Consider the following 21979-nt stretch of genomic DNA (forward strand, 5'->3'; position numbering starts at 1 on the left):
TTGTCTCAGCCGAGACAAGATTCTGGCTTGGATCCCTAGAACTGGGAGCTCCTACTTGCACAGCCTTCCCCTAGCCGGGGTGGCTGGCACACTAACTCTAACTTCCTTCCCTCCCCGTGAGGAAGGACATGGGCGAGCCCACTCTGCTCAAAGAGGGGGGAGCTAAACTAGAACATACTATTCCAGTCTAGATATGCTAAACTGAACTAAGTCCCTTCTAAACACATTGCTGCCACCTGCTGGTGAACATGAAAATTACAGCAAATAGATTTAACAAGGGTTTCAATGCACATTTGTGAGGATAATATGTAAAATCACACAGGATGACAATGCAGATACACTTAACAGGTTGTAGCGGGGTAAAAGAGTTTCGTAACATAACTCTGGGATGTTACACTTCCAGCTACTGACTGATGGATGACTGGTGCTGCAAGATGATAATTCAGAGGTGGAAGTGGAGGAGGAGGTGGAGGAGGAGAAGGGGGGGTTGCAGCCACTTATGTAGGTGGTGGCTGAAATCCTGATGGAAGTAGGGCCCGCAATCCTTAACGTCAGTAGCACCTGTGCCATCCCAGGGTACAACTCGCTCCCGTCCTCCACAACGATCACCCAGTATGCTCTCAGGGAAATGTAGACTCCCTGGCCACATGCACTTGTCCATGTGTCAGTCGTTAAGTGGACCTTCCCAATAACTGCGTTGGTCAGGGCACGGGTGATGTAACGGGACACATGCTGGTGTAAGGCGGGGATGGCACACTGGGCAAAATAGTAGCGGCTAGGAACTGAGTAACGAGGAACGGCCGCCGCCATCAAGCAGCAGAAAGCCTCAGTGTCCACACAAGCCTAAATGGCAACATTTCCAGGGCCAGCAATTTGGAAAGGTGCGAATTTAGTGCCATGGCCTGTGGGTGGGTGGCTGGGTATTTGCGCTTTCGTTCAAAGTCCTGAGGCATGGACATCTGTACGCTGCGCTGGGACACAGAAGTGGATGTGCTAGCTGATGGTGCTTGCAAAGGTTCAGGTGCAGGGCGGGACCCAGGCATTAGGCCCACCTGCTGGTAGTGGTGAGGTTGCTAGTGTTGACGCCTCTGCTCAGTTTGGTACGGCACAGGTTGCAAATTACAATTCTTTTATCGTCCGCACTTTCCTCCAAAAAAGGGTCAGACTGCGGAACACCGGGTGTGCTCCGGGAAACAGTTGCGGGCCTGTTAGATGTGGCCCGCCTTCTCCCTTTTGCCACCCCACTACCTCTTCCAGCCTGTTGCGGTGCTGCTGTTCCCTCCCCCTCTGTACTGCTGTCCTCGCTTGACTTGCCACCTTCCCAGGTTGGGTCAGTGATTTCATCGTCCACCACCTTCTCTTCCACTTCCTCTCTCTGGTCATCCTCCTGACTTGTTGACCTAATAACAACCTCACTTATTGACAACTGTTTCTCATCCTCATCATCAACAATTTCTTGAGACACTAATTGCCATTGACTTATTGGATGCTCAAGAGTTTGGGAATCAGGGCACAAGATCTCCTCATGTCCCACTTCAAGCGAGCTTGGCGAGAGGCCCAAATTAAGGAATGGCGATGAAAAGAGCTCCTCGGAATATCCAAGTGTGGGGTCACTTGTTTGCAAAGACTCTCCATGGTGGGAGGAAAGGATTCTGTTGACCAGACTCTTGGCTACTGAGACTGGACTTTGTGGAAGATAGGGTGGTGCTTAACAGACTAGAAGCATTATCTGCTGCAATCTAACCGACCACCTGGTCGCACTAATGCGACTTCAAGTGTGGTGTCCTGCGCCGCCCTGCAAACTGGGACATGAAGCTAGGTATCGCGGATGAGTGTGTTTCTTGTGCTCTTGTAGCAGGCACAGTTTCACCGCGCCCAGGGCCACAGCCTTTGCGTGTACCATCAGCAGCACGGCCACTTCCCTGTCCCTTACTGCTTGTCTTCATCATATTAAATGGTATATATACTTTCAAGTATGTCACATGTACAGTAGTGCAGTTTTTTTTAAATGTTTGCGCAAATAAATTACAGTCAATGTCACAGATATTTGGTATGCGGAAACGTTATACAGGAGAGGTACCACAGGTGATGTCGCTGCTGTCACCAGCGGCTAAGAAAAAATTAGTCAATGTCACAGATATTTGGGATGCGCAAACGTTATACAGGAGATGTAGCGCAGGTAATGTAACTGTCTGCAGCGGACACAGTCTACGGAAAAAGTACACTGGATGTCACAGATATTTTTAGGATGCGCACACGTTAAACAGGAGATGTAGCGCAGGTAATGTCACTGTCCGCAGCGTCTACGAAAAAAGTACACTGGATGTCACAGATATTTTTAGGGTGCGCAAATGTTATACAGGAGATGTAGCGCAGGTAATGTAACTGTCCTCAGCGGACACCGTCTATGGAAAAGTACACTAGATGTCACAGATATTTTTAGGCTGCGCACACTGTCCACACAAGCTATTGCAAGCTATTTAGTGCAGGTTGCGCTAAAAATATATATTTCTGCCAGACACAACAATAGTCCTTAACCACCTCCGGACCGCCTAACGCAGATCTGCGGTCCGGAGGTGGCAGCTGTGCGCTCAACGACGCATATATGCGTCATCTTGCGAGACGCGAGATTTCCTGTGAACGCGCGCACACAGTCGCGCGCGTTCACAGGAACGGAAGGTAAGAGAGTGGATCTCCAGCCTGCCAGCGGCGATCGTTCGCTGGCAGTCTGGAAATGTGATTTTTTTAACCCCTAACAGGTATATTAGACGCTGTTTTGATAACAGCGTCTAATACACCTGCTACCTGGTCCTCTGGTGTCCGTTTTGTTAGGATCGACCACCAGAGGTAGCTGTGTAAAGTACCACAAAACACTACACTACACCCCCCCCTGTCACTTATTAACCCCTTATGAACCCCTGATCACTTCATATACACTCCCTGATCACCCCCCCCCCCGTCATTGATCACCCCCCTGTCATTGATCACCCCCCTGTAAGGCTCCATTCAGACATCCGTATGATTTTTACGGATCCATGGATACATGGATCGGATCCGCAAAACACATGCGGACGTCTGAATGGAGCCTTACAGGGGGGTGATCAATGACAGGGGGTGATCACCCATATAGACTTCCTGATCACTTCCCTGTCATTGATCACCCCCCTGTCATTGATCATCCCCCTGTAAGGCTCCATTCAGATGTCCGTATGATTTTTACGGATCCACGGATACATGGATCGGATCCACAAAACACATACGGACGTCTGAATGGAGCCTTACAGGGGGGTGATCAATGACAAGGGGGTGATCACGCATATAGACTTCCTGATCACTTCCCTGTCATTGATCACCCCCTGTCATTGATCACCCCCCTGTAAGGCTCCATTCAGACGTCCGTATGATTTTTACGGATCCACGGATACATGGATCGGATCCACAAAACACATACGGACGTCTGAATGGAGCCTTACAGGGGGGTGATCAATGACAAGGGGGTGATCACCCATATAGACTTCCTGATCACCCCCCTGTCATTGATCACCCCCCTGTCATTGATCACCCCCCTGTAAGGCTCCATTCAGAGGTCCGTATGATTTTTACGGATCCACGGATACATGGATCGGATCCGCAAAACACATACGGACGTCTGAATGGAGCCTTACAGGGGGGTGATCAATGACAAGGGGGTGATCACCCCATATAGACTTCCTGATCACCCCCCTGTCATTGATCACCCCCTGTAAGGCTCCATTCAGACATTTTTTTTGGCCCAAGTTAGCGGAAATTGTTTTTTTTGTTTTTTTGTTTTTTCTTACTAAGTCTCATATTCCACTAACTTGTGTCAAAAAATAAAATCTCACATGAACTCACCATACCCCTCACGGAATCCAAATGCGTAAAATTTTTTAGACATTTATATTCCAGACTTCTTCTCACGCTTTAGGGCCCCTAAAATGCCAGGGCAGTATAAATACCCCACATGTGACCCCATTTCGGAAAGAAGACACCCCAAGGTATTCCGTGAGGGGCATATTGAGTCCATGAAAGATTGAAATTTTTGTCCCAAGTTAGCGGAAAGAGAGACTTTGTGAGAAAATACAAAAAAAAACAATTTCCGCTAACTTGTGCCAAAAAAATAAAAAATTCTAGGAACTCGCCATGCCCCTCACGGAATACCTTAGGGCGTCTTCTTTCCAAAATGGGGTCACATGTGGGGTATTTATACTGCCCTGGCATTTTAGGGGCCCGAAAGCGTGAGAAGAAGTCTGGGATCCAAATGTCTAAAAATGCCCTCCTAAAAGGAATTTGGGCCGCTTTGCGCATCTAGGCTGCAAAAAAGTGTCACACATGTAGTATCGCCGTACTCAGGAAAAGTTGGGGAATGTGTTTTGGGGTGTCATTTTACATATACCCATGCTGGGTGAGATAAATATCTTGGTCAAATGCCAACTTTGTATAAAAAAAATGGGAAAAGTTGTCTTTTGCCAAGATATTTCTCTCACCCAGCATGGGTATATGTAAAATGACACCCCAAAACACATTCCCCAACTTTTCCTGAGTACGGCGATACCACATGTGTGACACTTTTTTGCCGCCTAGGTGGGCAAAGAGGCACACATTCCAAAGAGCACCTTTAGGATTTCACAGGTCATTTTTTACACATTTTGATTTCAAACTACTTTGCACACATTAGGGCCCCTAGAATGCCAGGGCAGTATAACTACCCCACAAGTGACCCCATTTTGGAAAGAAGACACCCCAAGGTATTCCGTGAGGGGCATGGCGAGTTCCTCGATTTTTTTTTTTTGTCACAAGTTAGCGGAAAATTATGATTTTATTTTTTTTTTCTAACAAAGTCTCATATTCCACTAACTTGTGACAAAAAATTTAAAATTCGAGGAACTCGCCATGCCCCTCACGGAATACCTTGGGGTGTCTTCTTTCCAAAATGGGGTCACTTGTGGGGTAGTTATACTGCCCTGGCAATTTAGGGGCCCTAATGTGTGCGAAGTAGTTTGAAATCAAAATCTGTAAAAATTGGCCGGTGAAATCCGAAAGGTGCTCTTTGGAATGTGTGCCCCTTTGCCCACCTAGGCTGCAGAAAAGTGTCACACATCTGGTATCGCCGTACTCAGGAGAAGTTGGGCAATGTGTTTTGGGGTGTCATTTTACTTATACCCATGCTGGGTGAGATAAATATCTTGGTCAAATGCCAACTTTGTATAAAAAAATGGGAAAAGTTGTCTTTTGCCAAGATATTTCTCTCACCCAGCATGGGTATATGTAAATTAACCCCAAAACACATTCCCCAACTTCTCCTGAGTACGGCGATACCAGATGTGTGACACTTTTTTGCAGCCTAGGTGGGCAAAGGGGCACACATTCCAAAGTGCACCTTTTGGATTTCGCTGGTCATTTTTTACAGATTTTGATTTCAAACTACTTCTTATGCATTAGGGCCCCTAAAATGCCAGGGCAGTATAACTACCCCACAAGTGACCCCATTTTGGAAAGAAGACACCCCAAGGTATTTTGTGATGGGCATAGTGAGTTCATGGAAGTTTTTATTTTTTGTCACAAGTTAGTGGAATATGAGACTTTGTAAGAAAAAAAAATCATCATTTTCCACTAACTTGTGACAAAAAATAAAAAGTTCTATGAACTCACTATGCCCATCAGTGAATACCTTAGGGTGTCTACTTTCCGAAATGGGGTCATTTGTGGGGCTTTTCTACTGTCTGGGCATTGTAGAACCTCAGGAAACATGACAGGTGCTCGGAAAGTCAGAGCTGCTTCAAAAAGCGGAAATTCACATTTTTGTACCATAGTTTGTAAACGCTATAACTTTTACCCAAACCATTTTTTTTTGACCCAAACATTTTTTTTTATCAAAGACATGTAGAACAATAAATTTAGCGAAAAATGTATATATCAGTCGTTTTTTTTGCAAAATTTTACAACTGAAAGTGAAAAATGTCATTTTTTGGCAAAAAAATCGTTAAATTTCGATTAATAACAAAAAAAGTAAAAATGTCAGCAGCAATGAAATACCATCAAATGAAAGCTCTATTAGTGAGAAGAAAAGGAGGTAAAATTCATTTGGGTGGTAAGTTGCATGACCGAGCAATAAACGGTAAAAGTAGTGTAGTGCAGAAGTGTAAAAAGTGGCCTGGTCATTAAGGGGGTTTCAGCTAGCGGGGTTGAAGTGGTTAAAAGGACTTTTGGGTCTCTAACACCAAACCTGCCTAACAAAAATTATAAAATTAAATTCCCTACACTATCTGTCCCTTCTACAGCCTGAACCACGTGTCATTGGGTGCTTTATAGCACCCGATGACGCGTTTCGGCCAGCCAATTACTGTAATGCCAGTAACCAACATGGCTACGGCATTCCAGTGAGTAGCAGCACTTACCTGCACGTTTATTGGCTGCGTAGCACCCAACAAACGTGCAGGGAGGAGACTCGAGCATCGCACTCGAGCACGCGCGGTATTCGGCCGAACACTGCGATGTGCCGAGCATCGCGATGGTCGAACCGAACTGGTGTTCGGCCGAGCATGCTCGCTCAACACTAATCTGACCATGTTCATCTCTCACCATTCCTGCACTCCTGGGCCCCATGTCGTCTGCGGCGGGAACCTGAGAGTAAAGAGGAATGGAGAGAGGTGAGTATAATGTAAATCGGATAGTATGAAAGATCTGATTCCTGCTATCCCCACAGAAAGAACCAGCTAGACGGCTCAGAAGATAGACTAACTATGGATGCCAGAGCACAGTCAAAGTGACCCATGGTACTGTGGAGTAGACATAAGCATAGGCAAGAAAACACAGGAGCCAGGTAATAGACGACTAGCAGGATCCAGAAGTGGTGCAGTGGAGCATCTTAGTCCTCAGGGAAGTTCGTCACAACAAGCCAAATTATAATTGAGGAGAAACAGCCAAAAATGATAGAAGCTCTTATAAGTGATACAGAGGCCAATACCAAGCTGATTTAAATAGACCACTACTGTTTGGCCATAAGGCCACCTCTACATATGTGCCACACTGCCACCAGGGATCCCAACCCACCCTGCTGCAGCAGAGAAAAGGAAGGGACAAGTGCAGTGACTTGGTGGTTCTAATGGGTTAATGCTATGGTTCACTGCTAAAGGGTTAATGTTCTTATCCAATATGAGTCAAGTCATTTGCCAAGTGGAGGCCCAAACAGTAAGTTCGTCCAAGTCAGATTGTAACTTATTAACATCTTCCATAGACGTGACTGTATTACAAAGTTTAGTGTTGTTGAGGAAGGGTTGAGACGTATGCATATATGTCCATGCATGCCTGCAAACACGGGCGGGCATGTATGGTATATATGCATACTTTTACCACCGCGTCAGGGGAAGATGTGTGCGGATGTGCCCAGCATCTGCTCACATCTGCCCATGGTGACCCCCAGGGGCTCATGGTGGTCCCTGGGGGAAATATGTGCCCCCTTAGTGTGTTGTGTATATATATTAATGTGTATATGTATATAGATATATATATATATATATATATATAAAATATGGTGTGTATATATATCTATATACATGTATGGCCCCACGTTCACATAATCCCCCTTAAGAATATGTGTCTCCCCTCCCCTCTCCACACCAGAAACCAGATGCATCGGTGTGAATGTGCCCAAGCATTCACACAGATGCAATCTGGTTATTTACATCAGAATGACCGAAATGTCCGGTCATCCTGATGACTACAAAGGACTCAGGTTCAATAGAATCTGAGCCCTTTGTTGTAATTATCCCCAGCACGGCTGGAGATAATTACACATGATAGAAGAAGTGGAGAAACCTCCCCTCCTTCTATTATGCGCATTCCGGCAGCGAAATTAGCATCTCGCTGGCCGGAATGCAGAGCGCCACAGGTGGGAGATCTAAGGCTTCTCCCGCCTGTTGGCGCGCGCGCGGCCCCGATGCGCTCGTTCTGGAGACGCTCGGGCCGGCGCAAGTGACGTCATCTCACTGCGCCGGCCCTCGTGTCTCCAACGGTGGCGCGCGCGCGCCACCTTGTGGGCGGTGCGGCAGTGCGGGCCGCCGGACTTAAATAGCCAGCGGTCCCAGCACTAAGGAGTTAAGAGCCGTGCTGCCCCTGGAGAAGGAGCCGACCACCCCTGGACTGACGAGCCCCCCTGGACAACGAGCTTAAGTATCATTAACCCCCCTACTATCCCACCAACGAAACCCCATTAACCCCCCACTATCCCACCAACGAAATTAACCTCCCCACTATCCCACTAACGCTGTGCCGTACCCCCATTATTCCCCTGATTAACCCCTGCCATACCCCCATTCATCTGGTCCCTTGAGTAACCCCTGCCATACCCCCATTCATCTGTGCCCCTGATTTACCCCTGTCATACCCCCATTCCTCTGTGCCCCTGATTAACCCCTGCCACACCCCCATCATTCTGTACACTTGCAGAATACTTCACCCCTGTATTGCTGTACAGCTCCCCATTGTCAACCTTTTGTGTTGTGGTCTGCTTAACCCCAGCAAGACCACCGCATATCCTCGTCGTATATCCAGGGATAGAAGTAGTCAGGTGGGGTGGGTTGTTGATATTGTATGTGTGTATTGTATAGATAGTTTGTGGGTGGAATTTGGGAACGTGTAGTGTAGTTGAGTCTGTATATCTAGTGCTGTATTGTTACTGTATTGTGTGCGTAGTGTAATAAATACTGTGTTACTTGTACCCTTTGTGTAGTGTGTACTTGTTAGCGGTAGTAAGTAAGGCGCATGCAGCTAGTATAGTGATTAGTGTAAAGCATAGCGAAGATATTGTGTTATTATATAAAGGCATAAATAGGCGGAGTCATCACTAGACGGCTCCTCCTATTTAGGAATATTAATTATCGATATTCGCATAATATTGGTGATTAATATTCCCCCTTTACATTGGCGAGCCAGGCCCACTGCTTAGATTTTGAAATCTGTGTTTGGTTTTGAGGCTAGAGGTCGGTTGTCCTGTGAATTGTCAGGCAAGAGAGACGTGGTCAGCGGTCTGAACGTCTAGGAGAGACGTAGTCAGTGGTCTGAGCGTCTAGGACCTGATAATTCGGACAGGAAACGCGACTCTTCCTCACAGCACCAAACGCAGATCAAAATCTTTAGCAGAGAATCTATCATTGTTCTGTGAATTAATATTTTGATATTTTGCTTTACACGATTACTACATCGCTCGAGTGGTTGCGAGAGAGAAGAGGATACGTCACTGGAGAAGATCCATCTTCATTGGAGTAGCGTATAAGTCCAGCTGGTCGGGAAGAAGCGTTCCGAGAGAAAAAGGACTTCTTCCAAACAGCTACTGAGGACAAAGAGGTACGGCCCCAAGGAGAAGATGGACGCTCATCAAAAAGTGAGCATGGACTTCTCCACACTGCAACACTTAAGTAAACACAGCACTTTTAATCCCATTATACCTACTACATACAAATCCGCTGAGCTGCTATGGTCCGCCTTACTGGACCAAGCTTACGCTCATGACCGGGTTTGTATCAATAGGAGTATCTTCAATAAAACAAACAAACGCTTCCAAATGTTAGCCAAATTGGTTCACACCTTTGAGGATACCATTTGGAAGGCAGAACACACTAACACACTCGCCAGCACAGGAAAGGCAGGGGAGGTTGCTGATAAGGCAAACTTCCACTGCAATTGTTGTGTTGACAACGTTAGAAGAATATACACACTAGAGGCTCGGTTACAAGAAGAAACCCAGTGTACAGTCGAACGGGGCAGAGAGATCTGCATGCTAGAGTCCAGACTCTCGGATGAGGAGGGTCTCTACTCTGACATGGACAGAGAGCTGCTCCGGCTGTACACTGAGAATAATCAGTACAGGAACAGTGCGGCATCTACGGATGCCCTAATTGTTCAAATGAGGGAGGACCTGGCTGCAAAGGCGCAAAGTATTGAGCATTTGCAGAGGGCAATCTCCAATTGGTCTAGGCCTGGTACTAACAGCATGGTACCCACGAAACTGGTTTCGGGAACGGCACAGGGGGAGACGGCGGCAACAGTGCCAAAGTCTTCAGCGGATAACACATCCGCAATGGTGGACCGGTCGCTACGATTCACCTCGACGCCCGGGGAGACTAGTAGTAGCGGCCGTGCCCATGAACAGGACAACAGTTGGGAAGAGGAAAGTAGATGGCCGAACTCCGCTTCCAATCCTCCAACACGTCCGGAGAAACAGGAAGGAGTTTATCTTAACCATTCCAGTATGGAAAGGATAAACTTCCTGTTACGGATTTGCAAAGAGATCCCAAAATACGATCCCAATGTAGATCCGTTCACTTCATGCAATATTTTTGAGGGTCACTGTAATAAATATTCAGTGGCTCCAGAATATCGTATGGAGTTGTTAAAATTGTGGTTACCGACACACCTTAACCAAAGGTATGAGGTAACGGGGAGGACACAACCCACGAATGGCCAGTTTCATGATAAGGAGGAACGCCTCTCCATACTCACGAGACTGGCCACGGGTCATTGGGATGTCACTCCAGAGGTCCTGTCAAAATTCAAGCCTACTATCCATGATGAACCTTTGTCATTATATAGTAGGTTTGAAGCGATGTACAGGAGGGTTACTAAGGATCAGGGTATGGGGATTCCACAAGGCATGGTTCGCATGTTTGTGGAAAAGTTCCCATACCTGGATACTGCAATCCGGCTGAGCGCAGCTAGGGAGCCATCCCTCACGGATGCGGCTATGACTATTGAACAGTGTAGACAGGATATACTGTACAATAAGAAGTCCGTTAAAGTGAGGGAACGGGCGCCTGCATACGTTAGATCACAAGATGAACGGATACAGCACACAAGGTCTGCATCAACCGTTCGCCCCACGGCCCCGCCATGGGAGAAGCCAGGAAACATTCGGTGTTTCCTGTGTTTACGATACGGGCACATTCAAAGGAATTGTCCACAAAATAACTGGACTAACCCAGAAAAGACTGGCAATAACAATGGTTTTAGAATGAAACCTAATATTGCCAAGTCAGTGGGAGAACGTGTTGATAAAAATCTGGGACATTCACCAGGCCAATCACCAAAACGCGTGGCTGCCGTGAATGTCCCAGGGGGTGTGGAATCAAAGGATTCCACACCAAATACTCAGGGTGAAAGTGGCAGTATGTACCGCACAGGTACCTACTGGGAATCTGGTGGACATCGACTGAAGGTTAGGGATCCCTCAAGAATTGGCACCAGTATGTCCCATCATATTGGATTCTTCAGGGAGACCCCACATAAAAGCCAAAATAAAAGAACGGGAAACTAAAATCATGCTCGACACAGGTGCGGAAATTTCCATCACTAATGTCAAGCACGATTTGCACCCCAACAGCCCCCAATGTGTGGTGATCGGATTTGATCACCAACAAGGGGGGGTAATGGCCCACAGAATTGAAGATGTAATCGTCCAGATTACCGGGTGCACCACCCTCAGGATACCCATGTGGTATTACCCCGGTTCTGACAACATTATCGGAACCGATGTAATGACACAAAATGGGTGGATCCTGGATCTGGCAAATTGCATAGTCTGGAAAGGTCCCAGGCGAGCTAAAGTGTTTGCAGACAGTAGAAGAGTCAACTGACATGCTCAAACACAAATGGCCGGAGGTCTCACACAATATAGACCTGGAGATTATTGTGTATGAGCATCCCGAACTGTGGGCCCAGGGAAAAAACGATTGTGGCAGACTGATTGGTGTTCAGGTGGACATTCAGGGTCCGGACCCTCCACCACAACGCCAATACCGATTCCCACCAGAGGCCACCCATTCAATTATGGACACCATCCAGGAATTGAAGACTAGGGGTGTAGTTATTGAGGGCAACTCAAAATGCAATAATGCCCTCTGGCCAGTCAAGAAAAAGGACACCAGTGCATGGAGGCTCACCATAGACCTCCGGATCCTCAATAAATACACCCCAACGTCAGCGCCAGTGGTGGCCCAGACTCCCGACATCATGGCCAGAATAAGCGGCAAAAGCCGCGTATTCTCGACCTTGGATGTGGCCAACGGGTTCTTCTCCATCGAACTCACTGAGTCATGCCGGTACAAATTTGCCTTTACGGTGGGGGACAAACAGTACATGTTTGCTGTACTGCCCCAGGGGTTTCATAGCAGCCCCACGTATTTCCATCAAGCATTGGCGGCCGTACTGAGTGTGTTCTCACGGCCAGAATGCCTTCTACAATACGTGGATGACCTGCTCTTGCATACAGAAACCATGGAGGAACATTTGGTTCTGTTGAGAGAGCTGCTGGGACTCCTGGCAAAGTCAGGACTTAAGCTGAGTCCACATAAGGCAAATTTGGCCCAAACAGAGGTAACTTTCCTTGGGGTCCAAATTTCATTTGGAACCAAAGGTATCATGACAGCCCGCGTGGAAGCCATGGTGAAGTTACCCAGACCCGGCGCTCTTCAGGATTTGAGAAAATTCCTGGGAGTGGCCAACTTCATGAGGGAATTCATAGAGGACTTCGCTGCCAAAGCAAAACCTCTCTATGAACTCCTTCGAGGGGAAGAACCCTCGATCAAAGGTTGGTCTGATGCGCAGAAAGAAGCCTTTTCAACTTTGAAAAAGGACCTCTCCTCGGCACCTGTGTTGGCCACCCCACTTCCAGATGGGGAAATGGCCATACAGGCGCATGCAGGGATGGAGTCTATCGCAGCGGTCCTGCTTCAGAAAGTAGGGTACGAGACCAGACCGCTGGGATATTTCTCCAGGCTGCTTTCACCCGTCGAACGAGGGTTCGATGAATGTGCCAAACAACTGGCAGCCATACACTATGCCGTCAAGACTACCGAGCATATTGTAGGCTTCCGACCCCTCACCTTGCAGACTCCGCATTCTCCTTTAGCCCTCTTGCTCCGTGATACTCTCCCTGGAGTCTCCCAACAGAGATTCGGGAGATGGATCATGGATCTCAGTGGCCGGAATCTGCAGGTGGACCACAAGGCCAAGTATGTTCTGTCTCAGTTACTAAACCTAACTGGAACCGAACATGACTGTGGTCAACCAGAACAGGACGACTCTCCACAGATGTTCAGAACCGACAGACGTCCAGATGACAGAATCATCTTTGTTGATGGCTCTCGATTCTATATGGAGGGGGAATATGTCACAGGGTTTGCTGTGCTGGATGAGACCACTGGTACCCAGAGTCTTGTCAGGTTACCGGGTCACATGTCAGCACAGCGGGCAGAGCTAGAGGTGGTGAAAGAAGCTCTGCTGCTTCAACCTCCAGGGAAACAAACTATATATAGCGATAGCTCGTATGTAGTTCGCTCCCTCACCCTGCATCTTGACATATGGAAGAGAAGAGGATTTGTGGACAGTCAAAACAAACCTCTGGCTCATGTGTCGGTCCTGAAAGAACTGTGGGAGTGGGGCATGGCACACATGACGGAAGCAGCCATTATCAAAATCCCGGCGCATCAAAAAGGCGATGAACCTTTGATAATGGGCAACAATAAGGCAGACGAACTGGCTAAACTAGAGGCAGTGTCTGGTACCCTCCGAGATCCAGGCATGGTGGGAGAGTCTTTTTGGATACAGTCCTAAGGCGACCTCGTTCTTCAACTTACTGATACACCCAGTGATCGTGCTTCTGGTTCTGGTCGGATTCATGTACATAGGACTGTGGTGGATGTACCGGAGGGTCAAGAGACTAACGGACCAACTAAACCAGACAGCACTTCACGAACACAATCGCCGGAGGCTCAGGACTTAATTCACCAATTCCTGAAGCCAAAAAGGGTCCTAGGAAAAGGAGGACAATTGTGTGGGGAGAGGTTCAGGGTGGAAAATTATCCTGAGACCTCATAGTGTTTTATATAAATGTCTTTTGGGTTTAGGGGGGGTGGGAGAGAAAGGGGAACTGTGTAAAGTGTTTTGTGTGAATGGGGATAAGATCAGGACACGATAGGGACAGACGTCCGTTGTTTGACCTTTGCCACCTTGAACCCTGGAACGGTGAAGCTCTTAAAGGGAAGGGCTGGATGTGTAGTGTGGCGGAGGAGTTCTCCGCAGTTAGAATTTGGGTACTGTGACATCACCACTTAAAGGTCTGGCCTGCCTTGTAAAAACCTACTAATCTGTCCCTGAGAGAACTGCACCCACCCAGATGGAACTAAAGATATTGGACCAAAGTCGTACTTGAAAGTTGGCACAGTAAGAGACTAGGTCGGTGAAGGTGAACCCGCTCCAGATTCCGTGGGGGCGGGCCAGACCTGAAGAAACGGCAGCATGCCGAGAGAATGTGTGTGTGTCTATCCCAACAGCAGGGGTGACTAACACCGGAAGATGGTTATCTGTAAGGAAGACCAGTCAAAACACGCAAGAGTCAAGCTAGTTAAAGTACGTCAGTAGGCAAAAGATGTCAAGAAAGTTCTAAAGAAGAAGATGGTGTGCCCGGTGGATGGAGGAGTAGGTTACGGAGAGCGGCAGGTCGGAGGCGGGAGGGGTGATGTCTAAGTACCTAAGAATTCGGACACTACAGCCCTTCCTGAACTGTCACCAAGGATGGGGTTGAGGAGGGGCAAACGGGTCTCAACCCTTTTTCCCTAGTTATTGTCGTATTTCCGACAACAGGGGGATTGTTGAGGAAGGGTTGAGACGTATGCATATATGTCCATGCATGCCTGCAAACACGGGCGGGCATGTATGGTATATATGCATACTTTTACCACCGCGTCAGGGGAAGATGTGTGCGGATGTGCCCAGCATCTGCTCACATCTGCCCATGGTGACCCCCAGGGGCTCATGGTGGTCCCTGAGGGAAATATGTGCCCCCTTAGTGTGTTGTGTATATATATATAGATATATATATATATATATATATAATATGGTGTGTATATATATCTATATACATGTATGGCCCCACGTTCACATAATCCCCCTTAAGAATATGTGTCTCCCCTCCCCTCTCCACACCAGAAACCAGATGCATCGGTGTGAATGTGCCCAAGCATTCACACAGATGCAATCTGGTTATTTACATCAGAATGACCGAAATGTCCGGTCATCCTGATGACTACAAAGGACTCAGGTTCAATAGAATCTGAGCCCTTTGTTGTAATTATCCCCAGCACGGCTGGAGATAATTACACATGATAGAAGAAGTGGAGAAACCTCCCCTCCTTCTATTATGCGCATTCCGGCAGCGAAATTAGCATCTCGCTGGCCGGAATGCAGAGCGCCACAGGTGGGAGATCTAAGGCTTCTCCTGCCTGTTGGCGCGCGCGCGGCCCCGATGCGCTCGTTCTGGAGACGCTCGGGCCGGCGCAAGTGACGTCATCTCACTGCGCCGGCCCTCGTGTCTCCAACGGTGGCGCACGCGCGCCACCTTGTGGGCGGTGCGGCAGTGCGGGCCGCCGGACTTAAATAGCCGGCGGTCCCAGCACTAAGGAGTTAAGAGCCGTGCCGCCCCTGGAGAAGGAGCCGACCACCCCTGGACTGACGAGCCCCCCTGGACAATGAGCTTAAGTATCATTAACCCCCCTACTATCCCACCAACGAAACCCCATTAACCCCCCACTATCCCACCAACGAAATTAACCTCCCCACTATCCCACTAACGCTGTGCCGTACCCCCATTATTCCCCTGATTAACCCCTGCCATACCCCCATTCCTCTGGTCCCTTGAGTAACCCCTGCCATACCCCCATTCATCTGTGCCCATGATTTACCCCTGTCATACCCCCATTCCTCTGCTTATCTGTGCCCCTGATTAACCCCTGCCACACCCCCATCATTCTGTACACTTGCAGAATACTTCACCCCTGTATTGCTGTACAGCTCCCCATTGTCAACCTTTTGTGTTGTGGTCTGCTTAACCCCAGCAAGACCACCGCATATCCTCGTCGTATATCCAGGGATAGAAGTAGTCAGGTGGGGTGGGTTGTTGATATTGTATGTGTGTATTGTATAGATAGTTTGTGGGTGGAATTTGGGAACGTGTAGTGTAGTTGAGTCTGTATATCTAGTGCTGTATTGTTACTGTATTGTGTGCGTAGTGTAATAAATACTGTGTTACTTGTACCCTTTGTGTAGTGTGTACTTGTTAGCGGTAGTAAGTAAGGCGCATGCAGCTAGTATAGTGATTAGTGTAAAGCATAGCGAAGATATTGTGTTATTATATAAAGGCATAAATAGGCGGAGTCATCACTAGACGGCTCCTCCTATTTAGGAATATTAATTATCGATATTCGCATAATATTGGTGATTAATATTCCCCCTTTACAAGTGTCATCTGCAAAAATAGAAACAACACTACTACTCCCATCCTCTATGTCATTAATGAATAAGTTAAATAATAGTGGACCCAGCACAGAACCTTGGGGTACACCACTTATAACCGGGGACCATTCAGAGTAGGAATCATTGACCACAACTCTTTGGATACGATCATGAAGCCAATTTTCAATCCAATTACAAATTATATTTTCTAAACAAATAGATCTCAATTTACCCATTAGGCTACTTTCACACTCAAATTTGGCTTTCCGTTTGTGAGATCTGATCAAGGCTCTCACAAGCGGTCCAAAACGGATCAGTTTGCATTCTGAGGGGAAAAGGATCCGCTCAGAATGCATCAGTTTGCATCAGTTCAGTCTCCATTTTGCTTTGAGACGGACACCAAAATGCTGCTTGCAGCATGAAACTGAGCCACTAACACAATCTGGCACAATAGAAAACGGATCCATCCTCCATTGACTTTCAATGGTGGTCAAGACGGATCCGTCATGTCTATGATAAAGATAATACAAATGGATCCGTTCTGAACGGATGCAGACGTTTGAATTATCTGAACAGATCCGTCCATGATGGATCCGCACAAAACGCGAGTGTGAAAGTAGCCTTAGTCGTCCGTGTGGGACAGTATCAAACGCCTTTGCAAAGTCCAAAAACACAATATCGACAGCCTTCCCTCTGTCAAGGCTTCTAATCACCTCCTCAAAAAAATATTTTTCCCACAATTTTTTTTAAAATGGGCACCACATTCGCCTTGCGCCAGTCTCTCGGTACAATGCCTGTCATTAAAGAATCTGTAAATAATATGAACAGAGGCAAAGCAATAACAAAACTGAGCTCCTTTAGTACTCTAGGGTGTAATTCACCTGGACTTGGGGCCTTGTTCACTTTTAATGTTTTTAGCATATTAGGGACCATGTCTACAGTCAACCAGGTAAGTATGTTATTTGATTTATTTACACCAGTGGCACCACCCTCATGAGATGCCCTCTCTTCTTTTGTATATACAGAGTTAAAAAAAAAACATTTAGGAGCTCTGCCTTCTCTTCATCCCCAGTGACCAACACCCTGTTACCATCATTTAGGGGCCCTACATGTTTTTTTGCATTTATGCATTTGAAGAATGCAGGGGCGTACCTAGAGCATTTGGCACCCGGGGCGAACCCTTTGTTTGGCACCCCCCCCCCCCCCCCCAAGAAAGTTAAGAAAACATGCACAAACTTTTTTCAATGTTTTCAATAATATTTATTACAAATTTTCGGATCCGCAAAACACATGCGGACGTCTGAATGGAGCCTTACAGGGGGGTGATCAATGACAGAGGGGTGATCACCCATATAGACTCCCTGATCACCTCCGTCATTGATCACCCCCTGTAAGGCTCCATTCAGACGTCCGCATGTGTTTTGCGGATCCGATCCATGTATCAGTGGATCCGTAAAAATCATACGGACGTCTGAATGGAGCCTTACAGGGGGGTGATCAATGACGGAGGTGATCAGGGAGTCTATATGGGTGATCACCCCCCTGTAAGGCTCCATTCAGACATCCGCATGTGTTTTGCGGATCCGATCCATGTATCAGTGGATCCGTAAAAATCATACGGACCTCTGAATGGAGCCTTACAGGGGGGTGATCAATGACAGGGGGGTGATCAATGACAGGGGGGTGATCAGGGAGTCTATATGGGGTGATCAGTGGTTCATAAAGGGTTAATAAGTGTTTGGTGCTACTTTAGTGAGCTGCCTGTGTCCTCTGGTGGTCGATCCTAACAAAAGGGACCACCAGAGGACCAGGTAGCAGGTATATTAGACGCTGTTATCAAAACAGCGTCTAATATACCTGTTAGGGGTTAAAAAAATCACATCTCCAGCCTGCCAGCGAACGATCGCCGCTGGCAGGCTGGAGATCCACTCGCTAACGCTTACCTTCCGTTCCTGTGAGCGCGCGCGCCTGTGTGCGCGCGTTCACAGGAAATCTCGCGTCTCGCGAGATGACGCGTATATGCGTCGCTGTGCGCAGCGCTGCCACCTCCGGACCGCACATCTGCGTTAGGCGGTCCGGAGGTGGTTAATAAAATAAAAACCTGCACCCCCTTAAAAAAAATCACTTTCCATCTGCACCAAAAAGAAAAAAAATCCAAATCCCCATCAATAAAATGAACAAATCCTGCACCCCCCCCCTTAATTACACCCTCTCTTCTCCCCTTAATAACACCCCCCCTTAATTACACCCCCTCCCTCCCCACCTTAATTACACGGTACACCCCCCCTTAATTACACAATTATTTACTTTACTCGTCGTCTCTCTCACATTTATTTTGATGATGCCCGCCGTCTGGCCGTCCGACCGCTGGTATAATGGAGATCCTTCTTCTGATCCGTGAAGGCGGCGGCGCGGCGTCAGCGTCGTGACGTCGTCACGTCATGTTGCGCGCCGCCCGCCGCCGCAATAATCCTTCGCGTCGCAGCAGTGGATGGAGCCGGGGACGGGTGAGTCCGTCAAACACCCCCCTTGTGAGTGGCACCCGGGGCGGCCCGCCCCCCCCCGCACCCCCCCCCTTGGTACGCCACTGGAAGAATGTGTTGGGGTTGTTCTTACTTTCTGCGTCCACAGGCATTAATATGGAGTTATTCCCCACTTTGCTCTTTTGAGAAGGTTTTCTACAAGATTTTGAATTGTCTCTGTGGGAATTTTTGCCCAATCATCCATAAGAACATTTGTGAAGTCAGACACTGATGTTGGAGGAGAGGGCCTGGCTCACAATCTCCATTCTACTTCATACCCAAGGCTTTGGATGGGGCTGAGACCTGGACTGTGTGCAGTCAAGTTCCTCCACACCAAACTCCCCCGGGCATGTCTTAAAGGGGTTGTCCGGGTTCAGAGCTGAACCCGGACATACCCATAATTCCACCCAAGCCGCACCCCTGATGTTAGCATCGGAGCATCTCATGCTCCGATGTGCTCCCTTGCCCTGCGCTAGATCGCGCAGGGCAAGGGCTGTTTGGTTTTCAATAACACACTATCGGGGCGGAAGCTTCCGCCCGGCAGTATGTTTGGTGACATCACCGCTCTGATGGGCGTGCTTTAGCGCTGCCCTAGCCGTTTTACAGGCTAGGGCAGCGCTAAAGCCCGCCTATCAGTGCCGGTGACGTCATCGGGCTTCCTGGCAGCCCCATGTAGAGCCCGGTACGTCACCGGAACTCCGAAAAATGCCTTTGCCCTGCGTGATTTAGCTCTGTAACTTTACATGGTTGCTGTGGTTCCTTCCACAATAATACCGCTCACAGGGGATGGTGAAATATCTAGGAGGGAAGACACTTCAACAAGGGACTAGAGATAGTGGTGACATCCTATTACAGGATCACTCTGGAATTCAGAGAGTTCTTTATAACAAACCATTTAATTGCAAAAGTATTCAGAAAAATTTAGAATTTTTTTTTTCATTAAAAAAAACCCTTAAAGGAACTTTCACCAGATGGAAGTAACACCCAGTATGTACACAGCTGTGGTTGTAAAAGGGCCGAGCAATGAGATATTCCATCACAGCAGCAATGTCACCGTATCTTAGGTACACAGAGGAAACGTGTAATGTCATCTGTCAGGTCACAAAATGACTTCGAATAATCTATGGTAAACCTCTAACGATATACGATCCTCTTATCAATGCGTCAGGTTATTTTTCTTCTCGTTAGGCTTGGATATCAGAAGGCATTCCCTTTCAGGGTCACCTCTGGTGAACGTAAGGTGGAGCTAACATTTAAAAAAAATTTTGATCTAAATTGATCCAAAACGCACTGTGAATTTATGATGCTGCAGTTATTTAGAGCTCTAACTCCCTTGTGCCACCACTAGGGGGGGCTATTTTCCTTACAGAAAACAATGAGGAATTAAGGCTCTGTTCACACTAGCCTCTTGGCTTTTATCAGGGCTAGCTTGACATTTGATGGGGTCCTACGTGTGGTGCTCAAAAGTGGTGTAAGGTCAGGCAGTGTACATATAGCCATACGTTATACAGCATAGTGCCATACAGTTGCAATGTTATACAATGCTATATAGTGACACCATTAAAGCAAAAATTATGCAATGTGAAGTTACTATGTAGAAACACACCAACCTACAGTGACCAAATAGAATAAAAATAATCTAATACCAGCACTATACAGTGAATAAATAATACCCCCATACTATGAAATGTTTGCAGCTGTACGAGTCCCCATAAGCACCTAGTATGTAGAGATGAGCGAATTTTCACTTATGAAATTCGTTCACACTTCGTTTGTTGGTAAAAGGTGAATTGAGTTATGGATTCCGTTACCACGGAGCATAACGTAATTCTATGACGGAATGCATAACGGAATGCCTTTATTATGCGAGGGGTGGGAACCCGACTCCAAGTGTGTACTGGCAGAGTGCCACAAAGTTCTACACCATAAGGAATGCCTTTAGAGGCATTCCGTTATTCATTCCGTCATAATGGAAGTCTATGGGCTGCAAAACGGATCCGTCCCATTTCCGTTATGCAGACTCCCATGCATAAAGGAAACGGGATGGATCAGTTTTGCAGCTCACAGACTTCTATTATGACGGAATAAATAACGGAATGCCTCTAAAGGCATTCCGTTATGCATTCCGTCATAGAATTGCGTTATGCTCCGTGGTAATGGAATCCATAACGCAATTCACCTTTTACCAACAAACGAAGTGTGAACGAATTTCAAAATATGAAATTCGCTTATCTCTACTAGTATGCATAGTAGGTATGGAGTATATGGAACGATATTCAAATTAGCTTTCCTAAGCCTCTCTGATGCCAGCAGATCTAAGATGTGCTAATTTTTGCATATTTTTCCCAGAAACCCAGAGGAACATTGACTGCTTTATGATACTCCTTATGAATACTTGGTCCCCTCCATAACAAAAAAAAGTTCACCAACCAAGGCCTCTCAGGCAGCCAAGCAAAGTTTCTGTGCTTCTTCTGTTAAAGGGTAGTTACCCAAATCAGCTGGAGACAGCTTTCCTTTATTTTTGGAAAGGAAAACTAGCTTGCATGTCTCTTTTCAAGAGAAGAATTATGTGGAGATGCAAGCATAAGAATAGATAAAAATCTTTGAGGCTACCTCTGAAAAGTTAGTGGATAAAATATTGGAGAGAATTGGTTTAGGAAGCACAAGGAGATATCCATTAATATACATACTAGAGATAAGAAAATCAGTTCTATCAATATGGAATTCATCCATAATTTTCCCCAAAAATTTGGATTCTAACTAACCAAAATATTTTGCAATTCAAGAGAGACCCACGTGTGGAAAACATGTGCAAATTCAGCTTTGTTTTCCAGTGATTGCTCAGCCTTTTAAACAGACCTACTTAGCATAACTGGAAATCTAGCTAAGCCAGCCTCACATCTGAAATTAGTTTTCAGGACACAAGCCCTTTATTAGAGTGGAGCAGTTAGACTCACCTTTTCTAGTTGAGAGGCATTGGAGACCTCTAGTTGTGTATTATTTCTATTATACCAGTTAATATATGCGATGACTATGGTAGGCTTGGTTTCTGGGAAAAATAGATGCAAATTAGTATGGCTAACATAAGTTGGCATCAGAAAGAATTACCTTTCTGTCCATACATCTCTCTCTCTTGGGTAGAACTGATTTGGGTC

General features: G+C 46.9%; 1 protein-coding gene across 1 annotated transcript in view; it reads left to right on the forward strand.

Annotated features, from left to right (window-relative positions):
• LOC122931820 (integumentary mucin C.1-like) overlaps positions 1-21979 on the forward strand; it is a 100605-nt gene that overhangs the window by 48395 nt on the left and 30231 nt on the right. The window contains exon 6 of the mRNA XM_044285876.1: positions 9286-9363. Within this exon, the coding sequence (XP_044141811.1) occupies positions 9286-9363 (78 nt within the window). The remainder of the gene's footprint in view (positions 1-9285; positions 9364-21979) is intronic.

This window comes from Bufo gargarizans, chromosome 3 (assembly GCF_014858855.1).
Source record: "Bufo gargarizans isolate SCDJY-AF-19 chromosome 3, ASM1485885v1, whole genome shotgun sequence".
NCBI lineage: Eukaryota > Metazoa > Chordata > Amphibia > Anura > Bufonidae > Bufo > Bufo gargarizans.